We start from the raw sequence: 13,626 nt of genomic DNA, 5'->3' as shown, positions 1-13,626 counted from the left end.
AGAGAGAGAGAGAGAGAGTGTGAGAGAGAGAGAGAGAGAGAGAGAGAGTGTGTGAGAGAGAGAGAGAGAGAGTGTGTGAGAGAGAGAGAGAGAGTGTGTGAGAGAGAGAGTGTGAGAGAGAGAGAGAGAGTGTGAGAGAGAGAGAGAGTGAGTGTGTGAGAGAGAGAGAGTGAGTGTGTGAGAGAGAGAGAGTGAGTGTGTGAGAGAGAGAGAGTGAGTGTGTGAGAGAGAGAGAGTGAGTGTGTGAGAGAGAGAGTGTGTGAGAGAGAGAGTGTGTGAGAGAGAGAGTGTGTGAGAGAGAGAGTGTGTGAGAGAGAGAGAGAGAGTGTGTGAGAGAGAGTGTGTGAGAGAGAGTGTGGGGGGGGGGGGGGGGGGGTAGGGGAATGAGGAAACCGGTGAAATGCACATTGATCCTATGTGGCTGGACAGTCCCAAGGTGGATGCTGAGGCATTCTTCCTCCAGGCTTTAGGTGGTAAGGATTTGGCGGTGGTGGCAGCCCAGGACTTGCACATCCTTGGCGGAGTTGAAGTGGTTGGCCAAAGGGTAATGGGGTTGTTGGGTGCACGTCCCAGAATTATTCCTTGAACTGTTCTGCAAGCTGGGGTCTCGTCTCCCCAGTGTAAAAGAGACCACTTCGAGAGCAATAGATACAGTAGCCGAAGTGTTTGGATGTGCAGGAAAATCTCTGTCTGATGTGGAAGCATCCTTTAGGGCCTCAGATTGGGTGGGGGAGGGGCAGGGGCAGGGGTGTGGGTGCAGGTTTTACACCTCTTGTGGTGGCAAGGGATGATGCTGGGGTGGGTTAGTCGAAGGCATGGACCTAACAAGGGAGTCACAAAGGGAATGGTTTCTGCAGAATGCTGATAGGGATGGGGAAGGAAATATATCACTGGCAGTGGGGTCAGACCGTATGTGGCAAAAAAAAAATGGAGGATGATGCGTTGTGTCTGGAGGTTGGCGGGGTGGAAGGTGAGGACCAAGGGGGCTCTATCCTTGTTGAGGTGGAGGGGTGAGGTTCATCAAACTTCACAAACACCTTGTACCTCAGCATTCACATGGACCATCTTTCTTTCTCACTCCCTTTCCAGCGACTGACTCAACACAGCCAACTACTTCAAACCCACTGACTAATCACAGCTACCTGGATGACAACTCCTCCACCCACCCCTATAAAAAAATCTATCCCTTACTCCCAATTCCTCCTCGGCATCTGCTCCCAGGAGTAGCAATTCCACTCCACAACAGTCCAGATGGTCTCCTACTTCAAGGACCACAACTTGCTTTCCCACATGCTCAACAATGCCCTCCAGCACATTTCCTCCATGTCCCGCACCTCCACCCTTGAGCCCCATCCCTCCAACCACAACAACAGAACACCCCCCCCCACCGGGTCCTCACCTTCCATCCCACCAATCTCCAGATACATCGTATCATCCTCTGCCATTTCTGCCAGCTACAGTCAGACCCCCACCACCAGACACATTTCTGTTCCTACCCCTATCAGCATTCTGCAGAGACCATTTCCTTGTTAGGTCCACGTCTCCACCAACCCACGCCAGCACTTTCCCTTGCCACTGCGAGAGGCATCAAGACTGCACCCACATGGCAGAACTGTTTAGGGAACATCTCCAGGGCACATGCACTCAACAACCCCACCATCCTGTGGCCAAACACTTCAACTCCCCCTCCCACCCCACTGAGCACATGCAAGTCCTAGGCCGCCTCCACCGCCAAACCCTTACCACCCGAACCTCATCTTCTACCCTGGGACCCTCCAACCACACGGGATCAACATCAATTTCACCAGTTTCCTCATTTCCTCTCCCCCCACCTTATCCCAGATCCAACCTTCCAATTTGGCACTGCCCTCTTGATGTCCTACCTGTCCATCTTCCTTCTCATCTATCCACTCCAACCTATTACCATCACCCTCCACTTCATCTACCTATCACCTTCCAAGCTACCTTCCTCTAATCCCCTCCCATTTATCTCTCAGCCCCCTCGGGGCCCCCTCACCACATTCCAGATGAAGGGCTTATACCCAAACTGTCAACTCTCCTGCTCCTCGGATGTTGCTTGACCTGCTGTGCTTTTCCAACGCCACACTTTGACTGTGCCAGACAACTGCCAAGCAATGATGATCACTGACAAGCAAGAATCTAATCATCTTCCCATGACTAAATTGCATCACGGAATTCCCACAATCAATATCCTGCAGCTTAGCAGTGACCAAAACTGAACTGGATCTATCACAAACATTTTCCTGTACGACTATATCACCAATCACCAGCCCAGCACTGGTTATTTCCTTGATGGATAGTCATAAGGATTTAAAATTCTTACCTACCCAAAATCTGGCCACCTTCAACAAGGCATGGGTTAGGAATGTGAAGGAAGCCTCTCCAATTGTTGAGGAATGCAGTTCCGACACATTTAAGCTACTTTTGAACCAGCCTGGTTGATATAACCTGTCCAACACCTTAAAAAATATCAAACCATCAACACAGTGGCAGTATATACCATCTGCATGATGCATGTCAGTATTTCATCAGGACTCCTCTGACAGCATCTTACAAACATGCAACCTCAACCAGCTAGAAAGACAACCGCAGCAGAAATATGGGAAGGCTACCTGCAAGTTCACTTCTTAGCCACTTCTTATCCTGACTTGGAAATACATTGTTGTTCTTTCATTGTCAGATCAAAATCCTGGAACTTCCTGACATCACTGTGGATGTTGTTACATACGTGGGGACCATAGTGGATCAAGAAGCCAGCCCAATAATACATTCTCAGTTAGCTACTTGCAATAAATTCTGGTCAGCCAGTGTGTGGAACAACAGCAACCTGACTGAGAACACCAAACTGCAAGACAACACGTTAAACTGAAGGAAAGGCTCACTGGTTTCCATATTTGTTGCCCGAGTCATATCCAAGTTAGATCTTAGTAGGAGAAGGTCATCAATTGAGTTTTCAAGCATGTATTGATCTCATCAGCAAACATTAATTACTAACAAACAATGTCCGCTCTGGCATAACCACGTTCATCAGATGGATAATGGCTGCCACGCAAAAGACCTTCTGTATGGTGAACCAGCCACAGGGTCACTACCTCAGGAGATAGGCAGATTGTGGACATTGATGATAGAGCAAAAGTCACTGATGAAAGCCTCTGTAGTTTGACAGACTGGAAGGGCATTGGAAGCTTATTTCTATAAGCAGGTCAGCTGGCCAAAAGCCCAGAGAAAACAGTGGCCAGTGAACCACATACTTCGCAGCCAAAGATCTTCATCTGCAAGATGAGGGAGAATAAATTATGCCAGTGTGGGACTTATCAGGTGATGCTGAACAGAATTGACCACCAGGACAACCAATTGTCCAGAAGGATGGGACTGCTGCCATCCTCAAAATGTTTCCCAAGTGATGGAACAATTACATTTTCATTGATGCAAAAGATAAAATACAGATGTCAAAATCTAAAATACAAACTGAGAACTCCGCGAATACTCAGATTAGACAGCACAACCATAAAATGTTGTAGTGTCAAGGTTACTGAGCTGATGCTCTAACATCTGTTTTACTTATTAATATTGCATGAATTGTTGAGTGTTTCTTGGATTTCCTGTTTATAGAATAAAGATCTAAGCAGTCATAGAAGTCATCCAATTCAGGGACTTCAGCATTCAAAACTTAAGCATGCGATTACTAGAAAGTTTTGTATTTCATCCAGTTGGGTGATGGGCTTATGCTGTTGAACAGTGAAGTAAAGAAAAACAATGGAAGGGTATTTTGCAGAGGAATTTCATACAAGATTGGAGCATATACTGCGACTGATGAATGGGGTGGGAAGTGGGAATTGAAATGGCATGGAATACAAGATAAAGAACCTCAAGCATAAAATGTACATTTAGTTTAAAGGAACTTCAGAATCAGTTTATCTTCACTTCAGTTTATTATAATTTTACAATTTGCTTCCTCTCAATCTATGTAATTAAAATAAATGCACATTCAGCATTTTTAGTTCAAGGCTGGAGCATTAAGAAATATTCAAATGAAACTCTAGTTATTACTACTTACCATCTTCACTCCTCTAAAAAAAGGTTCTGAGGTAGAGTTGGCTGCACCAGCAGACGGAGGTGTTGGCGGTACCTTATTACGAATTCCAATACTCGTCAGAAGACAAGCAATTGCTGCGGGCACGGCGTACACTATCATCTGAAAACCAAAAAGAACTTCATTCAGAATACATTCTCTCTGGAACATGCTAGGAGCATTCTAAATTATAATTTGGATGATCAACATGACCAAGATTTTTGTGTGCGCTTACCAATACTGGCATTGAAGATGGCTTCTTCACCAACATTGGAGAAAGGATATTGGCGAAGAGAATACCCAATGGATTGGCTAGATAGTCAGATAAGAAACAAAATTCAATTATGATGTAGCAACTGTAGCGTTACATTTTGTAGAGTCAGAGTTACACATCACGGAAATAAATCCTTGGGTCCACAACTCCCATTTACCAGCATTTGGCTCATAAAGCTCTAAATCCCTCCTTGTACCCATCCAGATGCTTTTTAAATGTCGTATTTGTACTCGCCTCCACTACTTCCTCGAGCAACTTGCTCCATATACACACCATCCCCTGTTTGAAAAAGTCATTGTTCAGATCCCCTTTAAATCTCTACCCTCTAATTTTGGATTCCTCTATCCTGGGGAAAAGACCTTGGCTGCTCACCCTATCCGTGCCCCTCATGATTTTTTAAACTCTTCGAGAGAGGAGTATATGAATAGGAAGAATTTAGAGGGATATGAGCCAAGAGCTTTCAAATAGGACGGGATTTGGTTAGGATAGCTGGTTGGCATGGACAAGTTGGACTGAAGGGTCTGTTTTCATGCTGTACATCCCTACGGTTTTAATGACTGAGCCATGGCTGAAAATCAGGTCAAATCGGGCTACCAAGCATATTATGAAAAAACTTTAACATCTGGCACATACATGGGAGTAGCAGGGCTCGATTTAAATTATACAACCCTAATAGGTTTCAACTCTTAAAATTTGGTGTGATAAACGGTTCTCAATACTCTAATTGAAGCCTAATTTGTGTTTCATACATTCACCAAACTTTCCCTGTTCTTGCATTCTTTGGCTTGACCAGTCCATCAAAACATGCTATAGTAAACAACAAACAGCAGATGCAGATCTCAAACAAAAACTGAAATTGCTAGAGAAACTCAGCAGGTCTGGAATCATTTGTTAAGAAAAAGCAGAGTTCACATTTTGAGGGTGAAGAAGGATCACTTCAACACATTCTGCATGTCTTTTGCAAACTCATAATGGTAGTTAGGTGTTTACCCAGATGGCTGGCTAAATCCAAATGAAAAGTCACTAATTTGTTTTGAAAGGTATATCACATACGTTCTATGCCAAACTCACCCATTGATGAAATCATGTTTGCTGTTGCTCTCTGTTGTTCAGGAAACCAAATAGCAGCCAATTTTGTTGGAGAAAACAGAACCAAAGGTTGTGCCAAAGCACCAAGAGTCTGGCCCACCATCAGGAGAGGAAATTTCCAGCTTTGTTGAGGTATGAAGTCAGCAACACTTAAGAGTTGCATGGCACAACCAGCCAAGTTCAGCCATGAGCTCAGAATCAGCTACACACAAAAAATAAGAGGGATTACTAAATGATTAGATGGTGGTCAGTTGGTACTTCTGTGTATATGCAGTGGAATACTTTTCCACTATTTTGGGCACATCTACAGATATCAGAGTTTTCAATCCCTGCTTGCTCAAATTATGTTGTCAAGAATAAATTCAGTCATCTTTACAAGCGCTGATCATCCATGGAAATAATCTTGCATCATTGAAAGCAAACTGGCTTAATGGAAATAAATTACACTTCATCAGTAGTATTCAGGAACTATATAATGATCATATAGCTCAATAGAATTCATGTTTTAACATTAACTTTACTCGAGCAGCATTTGTGTATAAGCGCCATCCATTTCTAACAGAGGACTCACACCTGCAATTTCGCTTTTGTTAGGAAACACATTTGAAATTAATTGGGCATCGGCATCCCTATGCTCTTCTACCATACAGTCATAGACATCAAATTTTTTAAAAATTGTTGCTCATTCAAATCAACATACAGACTTTCAGGCCAACTAGAAGGATTGAACATGTGGATCATCACATGCCAGTGCAAAGAGTGGCCTCCAACTAAGGGAATAGCTATTCAAAAGAACTTTCAAATTGTATGACATAACTGAAGGTGAAATGTAGATCCAGTAACCAACCTCAATTCACACCATCATTGGCATTAATTGTCTTATTTCTAGTCAGTTGATTATTTTGAATTTCTGGACTGTTTAATCCTTTGTCCAATTCTTTCCTGTTCCTTAGAGTGGTGTGCAAAATTTTGGCCCAAAGAGTTTTAATGGTAGGAAGTGGATCAGATTAACTCACTATACATTAATACAAATTACTGAAATGCAACCAACTAAATATTGTTTGAATGCTTTGCTCAGAGCTCAAAACTCTTAGAAAGTGTGATCAGTTGTAGTCTAAGAAAATGCAGAATCCCTGTGGTATATTCCAAAGCAACAAGTTTGACCACCAAAAGTTATGTAAACAGTAAAACAAACAAACAATCCAAAGGGATTGAGCAGGGTAAACTCTGGAGAGGTGAGTAGGACTTGTTTATCACTGTATTTAACTGAAGAAAACAGCTATCAAAGTTGCTCCACACCTAGCTATGTCAGTAAATCAGAGAGACAAAGAGATAATATAAAACTTACCGACGTTTTAAGTCCAAGCATGTCTAGTATCCACGTTGTCCAAAAACCAAAGGGAACACCAACAATGAGGTAGATCATCGATAGCCAATTGACTTGATCCATGGAAATATGGAAATACCGAGCTGTCTGGTCCGCAATTGGAGCGAATGTCAACCAACACTGAAATAATCAGGAATAGTTACGTACAGATCTACTCTTGCAAAGTGCATTTCACAAAATGAATGCAAATGGCAGCATCAGAAGACACGGTCAGATAACTACATAGCAATAAAACACCATTTCTAGTTTTGTGCTTCCAGCTGTTATTTCTGTACAAGTTGGATTCCAGGCTGAAACCTGGCTTGTTTTTGTTATTTAATAAAGTGGTCTTTCACAAACACAAGCATAGAATGCTACAGAAATGGTTTTTGCCATAAAACAGACAGACAACCTTATTACATAAAAGCAAGAAACAACTGAACCAAGCAGTTTACATATAACAATTGGAAAAATTTTGAAACATTCAAAATACAAATCCTGTCTATTCAAACAGCACCATTTTACATTACCCAAAACCTAAGAGAACTCAATTCTCTACCACATGTTTAGGTTTTAATTTTACTGTAGTTTCAATTCCCTAACTTGAGTTTTGTAGCTTCTTCCTTCATTACCACACAACTGATTTTAAAATTGCTTAGCTTTTAATAGCCCCTCAGGTTTCTAACCAAACATTTCAAGTATGGAAATTTCAAAATAAAAGCTTAATAAAGTTAAGCAATTTTCTTACTTTTATGAACTAGTTTCTCCAAGGGAAAGGAGCTATTTCAAAAACTAACTTCAACTATGACCTTCAAGAAGAAAAAGCTCTATAAAGTTATGGATTTTTCCAAAGGTGGGGAAAAAGGTTCCCGATTCTTCTAAATTGAAAGCAAATTAATGCCCTTAAATATTGACTTCGTCCACTTGTAAAACTCTCACAATGCAAACAAATTTCCATTTTATCCTCAAGGCACCATCTCTCACATTAATTTAAGAGATCCCAACTCCAGAAATACTAAACAAGCTGAGCATTAAATCCCCTCACACACGAAAATCCACATGCCATTGTGTTCAAAATATCAACTCTAAAATAAATTGGATCTAGGAACTAAGAACAGGAGTAGGTAGTTCAGCCTTTGAGCCAGCTCTGCCACTTAACATGTCATGGCTGATCTTAGAGTCAGATGTACAGAACAGAACTTGTCCCTTCAGTCCAACATGTCCATGCTAACAAGGTATTAGACCATAAGACATAGGAGTGGAAATAAGGCTATTCGACCCATCAAGTCCACTGTCATCTAATCACGGTTGAAAGACATTTCAACTCCACTTACCCGCACTCTTCCCATAGCTCTTAATTCCTCGCAAAATCAAGAATTTATCAATCTCTGCCTTAAAGACATTTAACATCCCGGCTTCCACTGTGCTCCATGACAGTGGATTCCACAGGTCCACCACTCTGGCTGAAGAAAGTCTCATTTCCATTCTAAATTTAGCCCCTCTACTTCTAAGGCTGTACCTATGGGTCCTGTTCTCCCCCACCGAATGGAAACAACTTCCCAGCGTCCATTCTTCCTAAAGGCATGCATGATCTTAAGTTTCTACTACATCTCACCTCAACCTTCTAAACTCTAGTGAATACAATCTCAGGATCCTCAGCCGTTCATCGTATGTTAAGCCTCCCATTCCAGAATCAATCATTCAGGTGAATCTCCGCTGGACATGTTCCAATGCCAGTAGGTCCTTCCTGAGGCGTGGGGCCCAGATTTGGACATGGTATTCTAAATGGGGCCTAACTTGATCTTTATAAAAGACTCAGAAGCACACATTGCTGCTTTTATATTCCAACCATCTTGAGATAAATGATAACATTATATGCACTTTCTGAATCACTGACTCAGACTGCAAGTTAACTTTTAGAGAAACCTGGACTTGTACTCCGAAATCCCTTTGTACTTTGGCTTTATGAATTTTCTCACCGCTTACTAAATAGTTGTTGTGGTTCTGTTTGCCGAGCTGGGAGTTTTTGTTGCAAACGTTTCGTCCCCTTTCTAGGTGACATCCTCAGTGCTTGGGAGCCTCCTGTGAAGCGCTTCTGTGATGCTTCCTCCGGCATTTATAGTGGCTTGTCTCTGCCGCTTCCGGTTGTCAGTTGCTGTCCGCTGCAGTGGCCGGTATATTGGGTCCAGGTCGATGTGTTTGTTGATAGAATCAGTGGATGAGTGCCATGCCTCTAGGAATTCCCTGGATGTTCTCTGTTTGGCCTGCCCTATAATAGTAGTGTTGTCCCAATCGAATTCATGTTGTTTGTCGTGTGTGGCTACTAAGGATAGCTGGTCATGTCGTTTTGTGGCTAGTTGGTGTTCGTGGATGCGGATTGTTAGCTATCTTCCTGTTTGTTCTATGTAGTGTTTTGTGCAGTCCTTGCATGGGATTTTGTACACTACGTTGGTTTTGCCATGCTGGGTATCGGGTCCTTTGTCCTGGTGAGTTGTTGTCTGAGAGTGGCTGTTGGTTTGTGTACTGTTGAGTCCTAGGGGTCGCAGCAGCCTGGCTGTCAGTTTGGAAATGTTTTTGATGTATGGTAGTGTGGCTAGTCCTTTGGGTTGGGGCATTTCCTCGTTCCGTTGTCTTTCCCTTAGGCATCTGTTGATGAAATTACATGGGTATCTGTTTTTGGTGAATACATTGTATAAGTGTTCTTCCTCGTTTCGCAGTTCTGGTGTACTGCAGTGTGTTGTGGCCCTTCTGAACAGTGTCCTGATGCAACTTCGTTTGTGTGTGTTGGGGTGGTTGCTTTCGTAGTTCAGGACTTGGTCTGTGTGTGTGGCTTTCCTGTATACCTTCGTGCTGAATTCTCCATTCGGTGTTCTCTGTACCATCACATCTAGGAATGGGAGTTGGTTGTCCTTTTCTTCCTCTCTTGTGAATTGGATTCCTGCGAGTGTGGCGTTGATGATCCGGTGTGTGTTCTCTTTTTCTGTGTTTTTAATTATTACGAAGGTATCATCCACATATCTGACCCAGAGTTTGGGTTGTACTTGCAGTAAGACTTTGTTCTAGCCTTCGCATTACTGCTTCTGCTGAGTCCAGAGATCGGTGAGCCCATGGGTGTCCCGTTGATTTGTTCGTATATCTGGTTGTTGAATGTGAAGTGTGTTGTGAGGCACAGGTCCAGTAGTTTAAGTATGCAGTCTTTGTTAATAGGTTCATCGTCCTGTTGTCTGTTCTGTATATCCAGCAGGTTGGATATTGTTTCTCTGGCTAGGCCTTTGTCGATAGAGGTGAACAGTGCCGTTACATAGAATGAGACCATGGTTTCTTCCTTGTCTATGTATATATTAGATTAGATTAGATTAGATTAGACTTACAGTGTGGAAACAGGCTCTTCGGCCCAACAAGTCCACACCGACCCGCCGAAGCGCAATCCACCCATACCCCTACATTTACCCCTTACCTAACACTACGGACAATTTAGCATGGCCAATTCACCTGACCCGCACATCTTTGGACTGTGGGAGGAAACCGGAGCACCCGGAGGAAACCCACGCAGACACGGGGATAACGTGCAAACTCCACACAGTCTGTCGCCTGAGTCGGGAATTGAACCCGGGTCTCAGGCGCTGTGAGGCAGCAGTGCTAACCACTGTGCCACCGTGACACCCATGGGCTCACCGATCTCTGGACTCATAGCAGAAGCAGTAATGCGAAGGGTAGAACAAAGTCTTACTGCAAGTACAACCCAAACTCTGGGTCAGATATGTGGACGATACCTTTGTAATCATATTTCTGATGACGTCCAAGAATTCTTGTGCTGACTGTATAGAGTGTCTGGATCCGCTGATCAGGTGTTTCAGTTTCTGCTGTAGCTCTTTCGCCAGTTTGTGTGATGGTGTTCCTGGTAGTGATACTATGGGTCTGAATGGGATGTCTGGTTTGTGTACTTTAGGTAGCCCATAGAATCTGGGGTGAAAATGTGTTGCTGGAAAAGCGCAGCAGGTCAGGCAGCATCCAAGGAACATTCAGGCAGCATTCAGGATGATGACGGGCTTATGCACAAAACGTCAAATTTCCTGTTCCTTGGATGCTGCCTGATCTGCTGCGCTTTTCTAGCAACACATTTTCAGCTCTGATACTCCAGCATCTGCAGACCTCACTTTCTCCTCAGAATCTGGGGGTGTTGCTGCTTTCAGGTTTCATTCTTTGTAGGTCAGACCTGGTTATCTGGCCGTTTTTTTGTAGATTCCTCAGTGTGTTGTTTATACTATTGGGGAGCTGTGGAGTGGGGTCAGACTCCCTCTTTTGGTAGGTGCTGGTATCTGCAAGTAGTTGTTGTGCCTTTTGGATGCAGTCTGCTTTGTCCAGTATGACCGTCATTCTGCCTTTGTCTGTTGGTAGCATGATTATGTTCTTATCATTTCTTAGTGATTTTAGTGCTTCCCTCTCCTTGGTGTTGAGGTTATGTGTTTGTCTTTTCCTTATTATCATAGGTATGATACTTTGTCTCACTGTTTGTTGTGACTCTTCTGTCAATCCATTGTTCCCGAGTATGCATTCTAGTGCTGCTGGGAAGTCTGCTGTCTTAGCGTCCCTGTGGTTGTAGTTGAGTGCCTTGGCCAGTGTTGTTCTTTCCGTGTCTGAGAGCTGTCTGTGGGAGAGGTTTCTAACCCAGGTGTGTGTTGTAGTGTCCTCTTTGTTGTGTGTTAGTTTGGCCATTTTTTCTTTTAGTGCCGTGGGGTCCTGTTCTGTACTATGGTGATAGCCTGTTCTATGGTCCGGGTCCATTCCTGATTGGTTGTTTTTGAAATTAGCTATTTTTGGCACGCAATTTCTTGTCTGTATTCGTGAAGTCTGTTGTGAGCGTCTGTAATCATTACCTGGATCATCCTGAGTCCGTTCTGTCTGGCTGTGGCTTGTGGATTGTTGACTGGTGGTCTGTATCTGACACATGGTGGAAGGATTCGATTCTTTCAGCATTCATGCAGGAACCGGAGTTGTTCGTATGTGGCGCTTAGGCGGTTGGCACAGGATTCCCATTTCCTGGCTTGTCTTAGCATCTCTCGCCCGTAGGTGTTCAAAGTTTGGGAGAAGATTTGTAGCTCGGGTGCTTGTTGTTGTGGTTTTGTTCGCCAAGCTGGGAGGTTTTGTTGCAAACGTTTCATCCCCTTTCTAGGTGACATCCTCAGTGCACATCGACCTGGACCCAATATACCGGTCACTGCAGCGGACAGCAACTGACAACCGGAAGCGGCAGAGACAAGTTACTATAAATGCCGGAGGAAACATGACAGAAGCGCTTTACAGGAGGCTCCCAAGCACTGAGGATGTCACCTAGAAAGGGGACAAAATGTTTGCAACAAAAATTCCCAGCTCGGCGAATAGAACCACAACAACGAGCACACGAGCTACAAATCTTCTCCCAAACTTTGCTTACTAAATAGTCCATGCCTGTATTTTTTTTCACCCCCCTAGAGTGCAAGATCTCACATTTGCTCACATTAAATGTCATCAGCTATTTCCTGGACCTTTTGCAAGGTTTGTAGCTCAGGTTGTGGTTTAGGGGGTAAGTTTGCTCGCTGAGCTGTAGGTTTGATATACAGGTGTTTCATTACCTGGCTAGGTAACATCATCAGTGGTGACCTCCAAGTGAAGCGAAGCTGTTGTCTCCTCCTTTCTATTTATATCTTTCTCCTGGATGGGGTTCCTGGGGTTTGTGGTGATGTCATTTCCTGTTCATTTTCTGAGGGGTTGATAGATAGTATCTAGATCTATATGTTTGTTTATGGTGTTGTGGTTGGAGTGCCTGGCCCCTAGGAATTCTCTGACATGTCTTTGCTCAGCCTGTCCCAGGATAGATGTGTTGTCCCAGAACTATATAGTTCATGAAGAAACTCTTGTTCAAGAGAAGATCGGAAACCCATGTCCCTGCGCACATGGGCGATCTCGATCTCTCTCTCTCTCTCTCTAGGGCCTGGAATAAAGAAAAGGTAAAACTACAGTGTCACCTATGTTTTGCTTTGACTGAAGGGGGAACAGGATGACAAACTGGAATAATTGATCAACCAGCACACTCCTGTTCCCATGAGTGCCAGTTAATAAAACGTTTGCTGTATATAAAAATCAGACCTTACATTACACTAAAGTCAGATTAGAAATTGCCCATATATAACAGACAACATACAGACATTACATCACGTACTGCAATTATGAATTAGGTCACCATACTCCTTCTGGACTATAGTGCTGCTCTCTTTCGAGTGTTATGGACCAGGCCAGATCTCTCAAAACATGTCAGGAAGGTAGCCCAGACCCTAACTTTGCTATTTAAGCAGGTGTAAAGTGGATATTCCAGGAGAGAATCAGCTGGTCAAACCACTTAGTTTTAAACAAAACAGAATTAATTTAGAAGATTACTGAATGAAACATGAACAGAGAACGGAATACAGAATAACTTATCCTATCTGAAAACCCAACAGATCATCCCAACTTAATGATGCTGTTCAAAATACTTGCAATAATCCCCCCAAACACCACCCCTTGGCACAAAAGGTAAAATCAAACAAGTTCTTACACTGTAAAAGTCAGAGAGAGAGTACCAGCCGGGACCTGCTTCTGGGCCCACCAATATTTGCACTACTGCTCAAAAATAAACAGAAAAGCTGAGTTGGGAGAACTGGCCACACCCCTTCATTGGACAAGTGTTTTTTTTTTGGAACTTGAAAGCCTTCTGCTTGAGGGAGCATCTGTCAGCTATTATCAAATTGGCCCTGAAACCCTTCAACCTCCAGACTTTTCAGAGTCTGT

The 13,626-nt window shown here is 43.4% G+C and overlaps 1 protein-coding gene across 1 annotated transcript in view; it reads right to left on the bottom strand.

Annotated features, from left to right (window-relative positions):
* Positions 1-13,626, bottom strand: part of slc49a3 (solute carrier family 49 member 3) — an 84,735-nt gene that overhangs the window by 59,430 nt on the left and 11,679 nt on the right. The window contains exons 2-5 of the mRNA XM_060851573.1: positions 6,805-6,963; positions 5,439-5,658; positions 4,329-4,405; positions 4,079-4,216 (exon numbers count right to left, since the gene is read on the bottom strand). Coding sequence (XP_060707556.1) covers positions 4,079-4,216; positions 4,329-4,405; positions 5,439-5,658; positions 6,805-6,963 — 594 coding nt within the window. The remainder of the gene's footprint in view (positions 1-4,078; positions 4,217-4,328; positions 4,406-5,438; positions 5,659-6,804; positions 6,964-13,626) is intronic.

This window comes from Hemiscyllium ocellatum, chromosome 36 (assembly GCF_020745735.1).
Source record: "Hemiscyllium ocellatum isolate sHemOce1 chromosome 36, sHemOce1.pat.X.cur, whole genome shotgun sequence".
Lineage (NCBI taxonomy): Eukaryota > Metazoa > Chordata > Chondrichthyes > Orectolobiformes > Hemiscylliidae > Hemiscyllium > Hemiscyllium ocellatum.
The sequence above is the reverse complement of the archived record's forward strand: the minus strand, read 5'-3'. Positions and strand labels throughout refer to the sequence as shown.